Consider the following 15,243-nt stretch of genomic DNA (forward strand, 5'->3'; position numbering starts at 1 on the left):
CACATACACACTAATATTGATGTAACTGTATTCTCCAATGAAATAAGGTCCTACTAATCTGCTATTTTTCAGAAGTTGTTTCAAGCTGTATTTTCAAACAGAATTATAAGGTGAACATAAATCAAATATCTGTTTACCCAAATCCACAAATATATTGTTTAATTAGTACATGGAGAAAAAATGTAATTCCAGATAAGAACTGTTTTACCAAATCTGTGGTGATTTACAGGACCAGTGCATAACATTTAGTGGCATCTAGTGTGAGCTTGCAAGCTGCAGCTGGGATAGACACCAGCTCCCCTGCATCCCATCAGGATAAGCGGTTACGGACAATGGATGGATGGATGTCCATTACATATGAGAACAGTTAGCATCCAATAATTTTAGCTCAGCATAATGACTCAAAAGAGGGGAGAGCAGCTGGTCTGTGCAGTGGTAACAAAATCTGCCTACCACCACCTCTCAAGCTCACTAATTAACATGTTATATCTTGTTTGTTTAAGTTGTTGTTTAACAGGGGGTATGTGCATGGCTTGGCCTGGTGCCAAGTCACCTTTGTACAGAGTCAAGATGATTGTTTTTGTTAAATATGAATCTACAGCTGGGCCTGAAAACAGGGGCTTAACTAAGAAACAGGTAGAAGCAATTAGACTGGCTCTGTCTAAACGCAACAGAATGAGCTGTCAAGTTAGGACAGGGCCAACAAAAGACTAGGAAATTTGAGAAATGCTTAAAAAAAACCACCCGTTTGGAACATTCAAAAGGTAAACAGGTCAACTGGTAACTGGTGACAGTATCATGACTGGGTATTAAAGGAGCATATAAGAGTATTGGAGTCTTAGTCGTTCACAAACATGGATGGGGTGAGGTTTGTGAAAAACTGCGTGGGCAAGTAGTCCAACATTTCTCATCATAAAACTGTAGGAATTTAGAGATTTCACCATCTGCAATCCATGATATCATTAAAAAATGAAAATGAATCTGCAGAAATCTCAGCACGGAAGAGGCAAGGCTGAAAACCAACATTGAATGCCCATGACCTTTGACCCCTCAGGCAGCAGTGAATCAAAAAATTGCATTAATACCCACATAACTGTATAAAGGTTTCTACATTGGCTCAGGAATACATTGGAAAACCACATCCAGATATGCCACCAACCTCTCCAGGGCCCAAGCTCATTTGAGATGAACTGATGCAAAGAAAAATTAAAAGTGTGCAGTGGTCTGACAAGTTCATATTTCATATTTCAGATATTTGGAAATCATGGATGTTGTGTCCTTCAGGCAACAGGAAAAAGACCATCGAGATTGTTACCAGTACTAACTTCAAAAGCCAGCATCTGTGATGGTATGCGTTATGCATTCTGTTTTTATTTACCTTTTACAAAACATATCAAATTTTGCAGTTGGGGTTGCATATGGAGAGGCAATAAATTCTACCTTATAGTCTATCTTCACACAGAGCCAGGCTAGCTGTTTCCCCCTAGTTCCAGTCTTTATGCTAAGCTAAACTGAGCTAACCAGCTGTAGCTTCATACTTACTGTACAGACATGAGAGTGGTATAATATTTTCTAACTCCCAGCAAGAAAGAGAATAAGTGTATTTCTTAAAATGTCAAACTTTTTTATTTTACCTACTGTATTACAAAAACCAAGCAGCAGTAGGCCAAGCAGCTGCCCTGCAGTCTGACCTACTGACACAAATACTGACAATTCAACGCATCAACAAACTGATCGATTTAAACCTGAGAATGGATGTCAGATGTTTCTAACCTGAAATGTCACTCAGATTTTGTCTGACACCGCACACAGCAGAGGAAATAGAGCAAAGTTCAACACGTGGTTCACACTGTGCTGGAAGACCAGAGACTTTTCATCTTTCCGTGGCTCTGTCTTTACATTCAGGTCTATTTTCGGGTGGAAATATTCCGCCCGGTGATGGTTTACACATGCATGAGGCTCAGCTCAGTCCAGGCACTCATACACGCTCACTGGTGAAATTTCACCATCCGATCCAAGTCACAGCAGGAGGTTGAACAACAAGCTCGTAAATGGACGAATGCTACGTGGACGCCAGTGGGCATGAGTGTGTGGGAGGAGGGTGACAAGATACTGTAGATGGGGAGCTGAGAAGAAGGACGACCACAGATGTGAGTGACTGCGAAGATCCTCGACTCCAAATTGGTATTGAGGGTGATGTCTTGTAGGATCCCCAGGTTGGCCTGTGCTGACCTCTGAGTGTTTTTGTTCCTGTACCAGTATGGTTTACTGGTATTTTGCACACTGACATTAATACATTCATAGAAACAAGTGAGATGTAATGTACATTTATTAAAGTACAACTATGAGCTACTTTATTTTAATATCTACTTTTATGCTACTTTATACTTGCACTCCACTACATTTTAGAGGCAAACATTGTTCCTTTTACTTCACTACATTTAATTAACAGCTGTTACTTTGTACATTAGAAAATATAATATGGAGACCAACTTTGTTTAAATTAAAAGTAAGATACAGTACACTGTTACAGATTAAAGTATATAGTTAAATATAACTCATTTTACTGCATAATTAGTACTTTTAGTTTTGATGCATAAAGTACATTTTGCCACTAATACTTTTTTTTCTAGTCTTTTACTCATGTATCATTTTGAATACAGAATTTGTTACTTTATTGAAATTCTATTGTTTGTATTTTTATTTTTAAATGACCTGAACTCTTCATCCACCACTTCATAAATTCATCAATAAAATCACAGTACTATAGGCTAGAATAATATATAATAATAATTTTCTGCACAATTTTTTGTAGGGGTCTCTCTCAAATTGAAATAATAATAAGATAACATAGTTTGGTAATTTTGTGAAATAGCATGGGATCGGGGGAGTTGTGGTTTTGATGGTTGAGGATATCAAAGTTTTACTAATGTTATGTTTATAGTCACGGTCACCGACTTACGTCCTCAACCTCTGATGTGTCCAACGTATCCATGTTTTCCTGGAGGTCATAGTGACTAGACACTGGAAACCTACTGTTACCTTGAATAAATTACAGATTTTTCTGCGCATTGTTGGAAACATTTGGGATAATTTAAGTACAAAACTGAGAGGTTTAGACAATTTAATGCAGTAATGTTACATATTATAGCTTTAAAGGGATAGTTTTTTTATAGTGGAATTATAAGAGATACTTTATCCATCATCAGTGTATAACCAGTGCAGTAGATGGTCATCGCCACGTCCCAAGTTTGTGTAACTCTGTTGCTTTAAAAGGGTAGTTCAGATTCACCACACAACAATACAAACCGACCAATCAGGGCAGCAGTAGACCAGCTGAGAGTGATATTATATATAACATATATGACAAGAGTTTCCCAATCGGAAAAGGCTGTCTGACAGCAAGGTAAAATGGTGAAAATATTCTAAATATTGTGCATATATAAACTGATATAGATTTTTTTTAGGTGGCTGAAATACATTTTGCTTTTATCCTTGTCCACAGCAGTACATTGCTTAGCTTCCTAAACCAGTTCTCCTGCTGTTTCTCCAAACTGGGGGAGTGCTGACCACTGTACTAAATATACTGACTATGGACAAGAACCTCATACAACCTGACTCATACGACCTCCAAACTATCCCTTTAAAAATGTTTTGCTGATAGCACATTTTTATTGAAGTGAAATAATGAAAGCAGGACTTGTCTTTTATGTAAGACAGGCTCTAAATGTCACTGAGAACAGCTTTCCTTTGAAAATGTACAAAAATCAAAGTTTCCATGTGATTAATTACAGCTGATGTCAACAGTACAAAGCTCAAATCAATGAATGAGGACTTTTGTCTGTTTCACACCAAAGTGATGCAATGTCCTCGTTTGTCTAATGACATTCCTCCAGTTTTATTCCTGGCTGCTGCTGGACAGTCTAGATTTAGTGGTGAGGAGAATCTGCCTGCCATGTGACAGGTCAGCAAAGACACCCATCCTCTCCCCTCCATCTACACCCCTGAGATCACCCTCTCTGTTGTGTCACTGTGTGGTCAGCTTGTACAGCAGAGGTTGACTCATCCCTTTTCTTCACAGGATCATCGCTCACTAAACTAAAATGCTAATTATTTCTGTTGGGAGTGATGTCACTCTGCACATTAAAGGAAGATGCAGCAGAAAACCACATGACTCATGTGCTTTACATTCAAATAATAATATAGGTACTCGGTCCTCGGTGAAGGTTCAACAGCTGTTGATCTCTCAGATGACTCTGAACATGTCCAACTGTTGACACTGTGGCATGTGTGCATGTATATGATAAACACCATCGAGTTATGGACTTGTACACGGTGTTCTGTACATTCTGTTCCATCTCTGCAGCCCAACACCGGAGCACGAGACTAGTTCACTGTCACCCCCTAGTGGTCATAACAAGAAAGCAAAGGTCATCAACATGACACCAAAAATGGATGCATAGGATGTTTTTTTTTCTCTTGTCAGGTGTCATTAACAACCATGCAGAGGAAGTATTGGAAACCATAGCCTGTAGATCAATTACTTACAATCAAATCCAACCTAGTAATAATGGAGAAGGGTGCTTTAAAGTGTGTGACCTTAATACCATACTCCTGAGAACCCACCAATAGTATATACAATAATTAAAATGAGCTCCACCACAACCTAAAACAACATTAACGTGCTCCATATATGTGAATGCATCAATAATACTGATCAAATAATACAAAATATACCATAATATATCAAAGTAAAAAGGAGCTTTCTGCACACCAAGTAGTTTTGATTGTTTAAGTACATTTTACTGCTAATATATTTGTATTTTTACAAAAGAAGAAGATCTGAATATTACTTCCAGCACTGTCTGCAGGATAGACTGGCACTTAGTGAGAGGTGAGATCATAACATGTAAATACATAATGAGTGCGTGATGTGTCATATTCATCACAACTTCAGCTTTTTATTCTTTATATAAGAGTATTTGCTTAATTCCACATAAGCAAGGAGGACCAAAGAAAGAATCATTCTTGTGTTGTCATGAATTCAACCCTTGGCTAACAAAAATGGAGCAGGGTGATTTAATGTGTACGACCTCTATTTCTGACCTCAGACAGTTTCTGGAGCAAACAGGTAAATATGCAAGTACTCACAATTAGAATGTTTTAAACAAGATTTTCCTCTGCATCTTGTCCTGAAGATATCAAATGGATTTAGTGTTTTACTCACTATAATCTTTAATAGAGGAGGTGGCTCATTTTCACGCATTTGAAAAATGGATCGATGCTCTACTAATCACTTAAACAAAAACCTGCCTTCATCTCCTCTCATGTGCAACAGTGTGAGAGTGTTGTGTGCAGTGCCAGTGTGATGTACAACCTGCAACTTCTGGAAGATACCATTACCATGGGGAAAGGGGGAGTGCGACTTTTTACAAGGATACAATTTATTTTTCATTTACAACAAGTTTGTGAAATGAGATCTCAGTTAGTTCCCTCTTTGACTGATTGGTTGATTGGAATTGGTTGAAGAGATAAATAAACTAATTAACACGGAGGAGTCCTGAGGATGAATTAAGCAGCCTGAGAGAAGAAGCTGCTCTTCAGCCTCGTGGCACTTCAGCAGATACATCTGTGATGTGATGTCCATGAGAGGTTCTCTCTATTGTTGATTCCCAGGGTTTGGCTCCAATTTCCACTTATTTCACGCTTCAAAGTAGTGACAACGCCGCACAAGGTCCACCTTATATACACATCAGAACAGTCAGTTAATCAATCACGTGAATAGAGTGTATAAAATACATTTAAATTCACAAATACAAATACTCATAACCAATATATAAATAATAAATACTGCACATGACCCTTGGTTATTAACTAAGGGCTATGTGCAACACCAGCTGCTAAAAACATCATGAGTTTAATTAATTAAATAAATGGAAATTGGAACTTTTTTTTTGTTTATTTCAGTGTTTGCTCGCCTTCACTTTAGCAACTGCCTTTCTTTTGGTTTGGATGTGTGTGCATACTTTTATTTTTTTTACTGCTGATGTCAGCCTGATGATGGCTAACAGTACAAAGCTCAGTTCAACTTTTGTCTGTTATCTAACGGCATTCCTCTGGTTGCATTCGTGGCTGCTGGTCAGTCTACATTTAGTGGCGAGGAGAAATCGCCCGTCATGAGAGAGGTCAGCAAAGACTGCTGTGAGACAAAGGTACTGACCCACATTTCAGACCTTTGAACTGGAAGAATTCCAACAAAGACACATCTGTGCTGGATACTTTGACTGTCGGACAGAATGTCCCACATTTACAGCAATAAAAATATCATAACCATTTATAAATGTTATATATAAAGTCTGTTTCTATGGCTTTCTTTTAAATCACTCCTCACTCCTTTTAATTCTTGATTCTATTCTTTCATCTTTATTTTATTTTGTTTGTTACTTATTTATTTACTTGTCTGGCTGATTAACTCATTGTTTTTTTTACATATTTTAATTTGCTCATGAATGTTTGTGGTGCTAACTGACATTTTGTTTTGTATTCTTTTATTGCATTGCTCAGCACAGTACTTTGTAATTTAATTTTGAAAAGTTCTATATAAATAAAGATATTAGCCTATGTGATCAGTGAGCCATCTTTCTTCTTTTTTCTTTCTTTCTTTCTTTCTTTCTTTCTTTCTTTCTTTCTTTTTCTTTTTCTTTTTCTTTTCTTTTTTTTTTTTGCTTTAAGATTTCTTTAAGGAAGGTCTGTTGGAAATTCTGATCAGAGTGGATTTGTTGCAACTAATAATCTAAATTAGGACATATTTCACTCACTACTTTATATCCAGTGTCTAGTTTAGTGTCCAAAACCAGAACACTGTAAAGGACTCTTGTGCCACCTTGTGGTGATCTGAGACAACAGTCTGTACCAGTATTTGACAAGTAACTGGATCAAAGAAGAAGACTTATAAAGGTCTTTATTTAAGCATTGAGACGGTCTTAGTGACGTCCCAGTGCAACTTCCTGTTGTTCCTGTCACATCCAGCTCATGTGAGGATCATTATCAGACATTTAAAATGAGATTAAACGAATTAACTATTCATTAAAATGAGCAGATGATGAAGTGAAAAAAACAACAAAATAAATTAATTAAACAGAAGTTGTGTCTCTGTATATAACAGTATATACAAAACACTGGTTTTGAAAAACTTTTTTTTTAGTTTCTCTACCTTTAACTTTTACTTTAAATTTATCTAAGGACTAATAGTAATATATCTCAGCAGAAGGTCAGCAGAAAGTTTATAAAAGTTTGAGTTGGGCACAAAACTCAAAAATCTATTGCAGCATGTTGTACACCAAATTAAAAAAAATGTTAATATATCATCAACTAAAATATCACTAGACTGTGTCTGTGGCCCGGTGCCTTTCCCTCTAAAATGTGGCTCATCTTCTTGAGTCTCCATAAGCCATGACTGCCAAAAAAAAAAAAAAAAACGTCTTCAGGAAAAAGACAGCATTTTTGCATAGTTGCAAAGGTCTCTCTTGTTTATTGGTTTTTTGGTTTTGTTTTTCTCATTTTTAAATGTTTTCAGTGGACATCTTTTAGCAAAGAGACCAGTGAAGGATCTGCTTCCTCTGCCACTGCGTGGAACTGCTTTTTTCAACATTCAGACATGTGCAGATCACTCCGCCTCTTGGCGTCTTAAAGAACTTTACTTAATTTTTTGAGGCAATGAATTAGCTTTTTTTCTGAGTACACCCAACATATTAGATTTACAGTAATCATATTGTGAAGTGTATTTACAGCAACTTACCAGCTAACTGCTGCCAGTAAGCAGTGTCAGTAAGTTAGTCAGTAAATAAGAGGCAGCAGCTGAAGGTGGGGTCCCTCCTCGCTGCTCCTGCAGTATGATGTTTCAGTACTTTTACTCTATGCAGTGACAGTACAGTTGAATCTAATTTAATCTTGTGTGATCTGATGGTTAATTTGTTAACTATTTCCAGATCTTTTTGATGCAAAAGTCCTGCACAACATAATGCTCTGGAATGTCATTACTCTGCATGTTTAGTTATAAAGCCTTCACTAGTATATTTCTCATATAATGCAATGGCTATATTACATAATCCTTTTTGTTTTTTACATTAAGACGTACAGTATGTAGGTCATGACAGAAGCCCAGCTGACTCCATAACAATCCACTGCATCTATGTGGTAAATTCTTGGGTGTGTCCTTTCCACTCTGAAACATGATCTGCTGCTGCCACATCCAAACTGGCCGCTCTTCAAATAACCGACATCCATTAGTCTGTGTGCAGAGACGAGTCGTCCATAGAACTGTATTCATAATGCATGTTGATCTTATGGATCTGCCCAGCCTTACAGCTTCATCACTGTCCCACAGGTCTGTGTGGTAATCAAAACCAGTACCAGGACAGCTATAGGAACAGTTAGATCAAATTTCTCTGCTGTATAATCAAGGTTATCATCAAGACTACGGTGGATAGTTCTTCAGAAATGTATAGCAAGGGAACAGGTGCTACATTACCATTGTTCTCATCAACAGAGTTTATGCAATGCTATAAACATGTGTCAAGTTAACATTAAATTGTTTCAGGTATTAGCATATGTGTTTGAGCAAATAAACAAAACTGTGTATCTCTGCAGTCTGCTGTACTGTTGTGGGTGGCTAGTGAAACCTAATCAGTCATCAAAGCTTTATACATCTCCCTTTATCTACACAACACTCACTGGCCCTCTCAGGTTGCCAACTGACCAGTTAAAAAAATAAAATGTATATATATATATTGATTTGATGAGTTGATTGAACTCTCTGTAGCACATTCATTCAAGTCATCATTTCAAGTCAAAGGACTCCAAGTTAGGAGAACATATGTTTGTAAGTTCTGAAGTGTTCTGAAAATAAATACTAGAAATTTCAAGTTTGATTAAACTGAATAAATAAAATGTACATATTTATCTTAAGTTAGAAAAGATTAGTTGGTTCTACTAAATTCTTATGTTTTTCTAGTGTGTGTGTGCATGTGTGTGAGCATGTGTGTGTGTGCACATGTGTGTGTGCATCAGGTTTACAGGAGCTGGTCCACCAGCACTGGCTGACAATGGACCTCTGGCTCTGGGAAAGAGACCCTCTGAAATATGCATGAGGAAATCTACACCTGTTTCCAGGTAACCAAGGCAGGGATTCTGAACCGTGACGCTGAATTTAGTGTGTGTGTGTGTGTGTGTTCCTGTGTGTTTGTGTGTGTGTGTGTACACCTGCGTAGGCGCATGCACGAACAGCACAGCTTCCTAGCTTTACCTGTTCAGACGCTCGGCGGGGACGAAAGCGGCTGTCAACTCTGTTGGCCTGACGAGACAGACATCATCTGACCAGGAGAACCAGCTATGAAACAGTGCGGCCCTCTGTGCTGAACGGGTCCCCTGCAACACTGAGCTGCTGAGAACCTTATGCATGACAACAGGTCAGCGTCGGCCAAACTGAGACAAGCCTGAAGCTGGAAGCAGAGACTTGGTGGAGGGTGGACCACAGGGGAAAACAGAGGTCATCACAGGTCTTACCCCGACTGTTGAGTAACCATTTGGGCAAGTATGAATCCAATGTGGAAGGTCTATAAGAGCAAAGTGCTGAAGACACTTAACCCCGAGTATGAGGAGGACACTGCTGAAGAGGTACATTTCTCCATCTTTGCTCCTCTTACTGATTCATATGCAAATAAGAAAGTGTCAGAAGTCAGAAAGTCACCAGGTTTTGTCTGCTGATCATTTTTTATTCATCACAGGGTCAGATGAGCTCGCTAAGCTGTTTTGTTTTCTGTGCAAAGGGAACTTTAAGGCAGAAGTTAGGCCTAAACAACTTCCTCTTATGTATTTTGAGTTTGCCAACAGAATTTTTAACAGGTTTCACTGTGATTGTTAGTGTTGGTATGTAGATCATCTGTCAACTCTCGTTTCTGGTGTCAGAGATTAAATCTAAGAGCAGATATATTAACATCACAGATACAGTAGCATGTGAATAAAGTCCTTTACATCCAGACAGAACTACAAAGCATGTTACATGTTCAGAGGTGAGAAACTAAGTGGTACATTTAAGTAAAGCCACTACAAGGCACTTTAATATCTTCTTGATTTTTTCCTTCTTTTTAATGTGCTACTAGCTGTAACTTTGTCTGGGAAAATGTGAACACAGGCTCATTTTTGTCTGATTTCCCAGAGAATCCCTCCAGGTGACAGATAGAAAAACTATATAGAAACAGTCAATCTTCTTGCTGATGGTCTCGTTTGCTTGGTCATGTAGAGGCATCACTAATAAACTGAGATGGTTATGTAACCAGTTTAATTTTAAAAAGTATGTTTAATAATTGTAATTAAGTACAATTTTGTGGTACCTGTACTTTACATGGGAATATCCACTTTATGGTTCATTATAATTCTGCTCCACAACAGAAGGAAATATTATACTTTTTCCTCCATTAATTTTCAGATTAATATTTTATTATGATGAAACACAATACATTGTTAAAGATTAATGTAGTTGTTCCCAGTCTTTTTGGCCCTTTCAAAAAATATTTCCCCTTGTAACCTTCTCACATAGTTTGAGGTGAATAATTGTTTGAGGCCAAATGAGATTAAAGTATCCGATCTTTCTCCAAAAAGTCAGTTTGTCCAATAAATGAATACAAATCTGTGTGGCTGAAGCTATGTTTTTCATCTTTCCTGCGCCGCTCATTATCTCATGACCCCTGAGATTTATTTTGCGAACCTTTAGAGGGAGCCAAACCCAGGATTATGATACAATATGATACGTTTCAATATCATGTACATTATTGTCCCTGTAGGCAATTTCATGACCCCTTTAATTTGTGACCCTTTTAGAGGGGGACACACCGTGGATTACGATACAATACGATATCATATACTTTTTTGTCTTGGACTCAGATGTTGCACAGGTATACCTGCATTTATAGTGATACAAAAACAAAACAAACAACTTTTTAGATAAAAAGTACATACTGTAGTAAATGACAACCCTATTTTACACATATTGCACTTAACACATATTGTACATATCACCAATATTGTACAACCAGTCATGAGAACACCAACAAGCTCTTCCACAACCCCCGTGACCTCAAGTAAGCGTATTTAAAGTCTTAATTAATTAATTGTACATAAAGTAAGTGAAGTAATGCTGTAACTTCAACTTCTGACTACTTCACCACTGAATTTCATAGCCTCATTGCAGCACCTGAGCATCAGTCAGAGTTTGGTACCAGCGAAACAGACGCAGCGCTGTGCTGACCCAGATCTCTGGAGGGCCGAGAAACTCGATCCTGCATGGGAGCTGAACAAACGGATTAGTTGGCATTCCACTGACTGACTGACATGGAGGAAAGGACAGATAGCCCAGGCCTCGGGGTGCACTCAGACCAAACTGTGGTCTCTCTCTCTTGCAATGCCGGGGTCTCTGCAGGGATGCCAGGGAATAAATACTGTGTGTGTGTCTGAAGAGATAGTTTCCATTTAGATGGGTGTGCAGAGTTGTCAGCGCTGCTATTTGAGTCGACGATGCTCCACATGTTCTTGAAATTTGAGACAACAGAAGTGTATTACAATGAACTCAAAATGTCAAAACATACACTGATGTGGAAATACTCTTCAAGTCAAGGCATAGACCGAAAACCAATCATAAAATTCAAAAATAAAAAGATGAGTTTAGAAAAACAATATTAATAGTTCAGGTGAGGTTACTTTATTTGTACCCATAGGTAGATTTGTTTTGCTGTAGAAGAAATGGCATCCATCTTCACACATTTTACAAACATCACAACCAAAAGACAAACATGATAAAAGTACTTAAAGGCTCCAAATTCAAGATTCAAGATGCTGTAATTTTACAAGTACAACACTTTTGCTGGGAAGCCTCATTAAAAAGTTAAGTAGCAAAACTTTAAAAAGTTATAAAAGTGCATTAGAATATAAAATATATGATAATAAATATAAAACACTGAGTCTGAAGACATAATAAAGAAATAAATATAGAAAGCAGTGAAAGACTGGATATTTGTGAAATATTGCAAAGACATTGCTGACTTAAAGCAGAAAATAAAAAAGTGCACTGAAGCAAAGGGGAACATTGTTTTTTGTTGGATTTGTTTCAAAACTAAATTTATTTTTTGCAAGAACTGTGTAAATGCAAAAAATACCATTTTTAAAAAACAATGAAATAAATAACCCCTGGAATAAACAAGATAAAAATGAAAGGCAGGTTAAATAACTGGGACTATAATCCTCCATCTAGAAGGAAGAAGCTGAAATTCTCTCTGCAAAGGATGGGGATCATCATTTCATTTATTTAGTAGTTTAATTTTTTCATTCATTTAATTTAGTTTTTCTAAAGTGTATCTTTTTGATGGAAATATGCTGTCTTGCATTTTCTACAGGCTGTACTATCCACAGTGTCCATTAGATGGCGACTAATGCGCACAAATCCTGTGCATCTCCAAGCTCAGACAGTATTGCATATGAATTCAGGACATTGTTGTGCAGTCCATCCATTTTGTCTTTTTTTTTTCTGCTGTTACAGGTCACAGAGGTGGAGAATGACATGATGAGTCCAGTGCAGGAGGATGAGGGACCCAACGCTGTATCCCAGTTGGCAAGGAAAGTAAGTCAACATTGACAGCTCTTACTTAATCTTTTGGATATTATTTATTTTAAAAAAAGCTTTAGAGTAAACCCTAGAGGACACGGTTTATAATATAAACTATAAAGAGTACACCACAGTGTTCAGTGTTTTGTCACTAATGAAAAATATCATAATAAATGGTTGTAAAATAGTTGTAGTCATCCCTCCTCTGCACGTATCAAAGAGGGTCATTATTCAACCGGTCCTGTGAGACCACCTAAATGTTTGACCTGCTTTGACCTTTGACCCTGTGTGTGTTTGGTTGTGTGTACAGATGCAGGGGGCTGGGACTAAAAGCTGGAACAGGCTATCATCTCTCTTCAACAAAGACGATGAACACCAGCTTCTAGAGGAGACTGAGAGCCCGCCAGTCGCCGACCAGTGAGTTTTTTTTGTAACTTGTACCGTCTGTGGTGTTTGTGTGAGTTAAATAGGGCTGGTTTGTGGAACTAATGGGTACTTTTTATAGTTTCTGTGTGTGCTGTGTATTGAGATCACTAAACAGCACTTCAAGAAACCTCAAATAATGTTGTTAACAACTTAAATTAGCAATTTTGCTCACTGATAAACTAAAAATATCTGTTTAAAATTTGACAAAAAAACATCACAGACTTTTGAATTGTTGGAAATCGTTGATTGAAAGGTCAAAGTTTAATGGACTTAAAGGATAAATTTGACTTTTGCGCTCAGAGCATTTACTGTTAATGACTGTATTTAACACAGTAGTTTGTCATTTTAAGAAATATTTTCTCATTCGTAAGAAGACAAGATTGATACCAGTCTCTGTCCACTAAATATGAGGCTATACCACCAGCCTGTTAGCTTAGCGTAGGATGAAGGCTTGAAACAGTTCACAAATGACAGGTTGTGGTTTAGAGGAGGATTTTGCGATGGAGGTCAGGCCAGTCTAGCAGTTTCCCCCGTTTTCAGTTTTAATACTAAGCTAAAGTAGCCTGCTGCTGGCTGTAACATTTTAACTTTTAATATTTCTGATTTACACATAAAAAATATATTTTAACTTTAAAATTTTCTAATTTACTCCAGTATAAAAGGAGTAATCTAATACATTTACTGTAATGAATCACAAAATGACCATGATATGCCATCAGAAATTAAGGAAACTTGCATGAAATACTTGCTTCTCTGTCAACAGCACTACAGCCAGCATTTTCTCCTTTGAAATTTCTGTTTTGGTCCCTATCATGTGTTACTGTTTCACGACTTCAAATTCAGGACGAATGTTCACCAGATGAGAAAGTGTCTGTGTATTAGTCATGAGAAATAATTAATAATCTTAGATCACTAGAAGGAGCTCAAGTGAACTCAAACTCCAGAGTGTGTTTTTTCAGAGCAGTGGGCTTAACTTTATATTGACAGACACTTGACAGAACTCATTGTCGCTTATTATTGTCGAATTATAATTGTGCTCGTCTTGTGCTCCAGCAAATGTCTCTATTACTCTCTCTGAATTCTCAGTCCGCTTGCAGTAAAGCCAGAGGAGCCTCCTCGACCCACCAGGCGCTCGGGATTCTGGGATAGCTTTGCGACCAACTGGGCTGCCAAGAAGCAGGCGGAAGCTGCAGCCGCTGCTGCTGCGGCAAACGAGGCGACCACAGGTCAGGGCGAGGAGGGGGTCACGCAGGCCGGAGGGGAGGAGAGCCAGGATGGGCAGGTCACTGAGGGAGGAGAGAGCGAAGGAGGAGCAGGAGGACGGAGCAGCAACAACAGCTTCTCCAAATATGTCTCGCTGGGAGGAGGAGGGAGCGGGGACGCGTCCTTCAAATGGAACTTTGTCACCAGTAAGCTGGCAGAGCTGAAGACCAAAACCAACTAGCTGCTGATGATGAAGAAATGTGGAGAAGATAAACAATATGATGAAAGGCTGAAATGTAGTGTGGAGGAAGTTAAAGAGGAGGGTTTATTTTACACAGGATGTCCTGCAAACTAAACTGCACAGCTATTGTAGAAGTCCCCTTTTATCACATGGTGAACTATTGAACCACGTCACAATGAAAAAAAGATACAATATTTTTTTCCCCAAATTTTTAGTGGTGTTTGAAAGGCCTGGTACATGGCATACATATCTTACTGTTTCCAGGACACAGGAACATGAGGTACATTCTTTGTATTATGGACTCCAGTACATAAATAAAAAAAACAAATAAACAAATGAAGAATCCATAAGGAAACAAAACGACAACAGAGAGAAAGCATGTCATACATCTTCATATATCTTAAGACAGGGTCACATAGTCGCAGAGCGGAATCATGCCGATTTAAACTTATTTTAACGTGAGCCCAGTACTTCCTCTTGATTGCCATTTATTCTGTTAAGCATGCATTTGTGTAAGATTATATTTCCACTATTGTTTTAACCCGTTGTTTTAGTTCTGGAGCCTTTGTTTCCTTCCAAATACAAAGTTAGGTCCTGAACCAAAGTTTTAGATAATCTGGAATAAATTAATTCAGGGCTTCCCAAACTTTTTCATGTCAAGGACCCCCACAATATTGAGTGATGGATTTTTTTTTGCTTTTAGATTTGTAGATAAGTC

At 37.9% G+C, this 15,243-nt stretch overlaps 1 protein-coding gene across 1 annotated transcript; it reads left to right on the plus strand.

Annotated features, from left to right (window-relative positions):
* The first annotated feature begins 9,147 nt into the window (after positions 1–9,147).
* On the plus strand, positions 9,148–14,824 carry LOC146321767 (uncharacterized protein C1orf232). Its single transcript, XM_084725732.1, has 4 exons — positions 9,148–9,675; positions 12,590–12,670; positions 12,966–13,072; positions 14,168–14,824. The coding sequence occupies exons 1-4, from the start codon at positions 9,595–9,597 to the stop codon at positions 14,523–14,525; spliced, it is 627 nt and encodes a 208-aa protein (XP_084581858.1). The 5' UTR covers positions 9,148–9,594; the 3' UTR covers positions 14,526–14,824.
* Positions 14,825–15,243: the final 419 nt, after the last annotated feature.

Source organism: Lutjanus erythropterus, chromosome 9 (genome assembly GCF_056507025.1).
Source record: "Lutjanus erythropterus isolate fLutEry1 chromosome 9, fLutEry1.hap2, whole genome shotgun sequence".
Classification (NCBI taxonomy): Eukaryota; Metazoa; Chordata; class Actinopteri; order Lutjaniformes; family Lutjanidae; genus Lutjanus; species Lutjanus erythropterus.

Excerpts from the sequence above, each read along its gene's own strand:
- LOC146321767 (XM_084725732.1), top strand. The coding sequence starts at position 9,595 with ATGAATCCAATGTGGAAGGTCTATAAGAGCAAAGTGCTGAAGACACTT. Across the intron at positions 12,671-12,965 it reads TATCCCAGTTGGCAAGGAAA|ATGCAGGGGGCTGGGACTAA; the intron begins GTAAGTCAACAT and ends TTGTGTGTACAG. Across the intron at positions 13,073-14,167 it reads AGCCCGCCAGTCGCCGACCA|TCCGCTTGCAGTAAAGCCAG; the intron begins GTGAGTTTTTTT and ends CTGAATTCTCAG.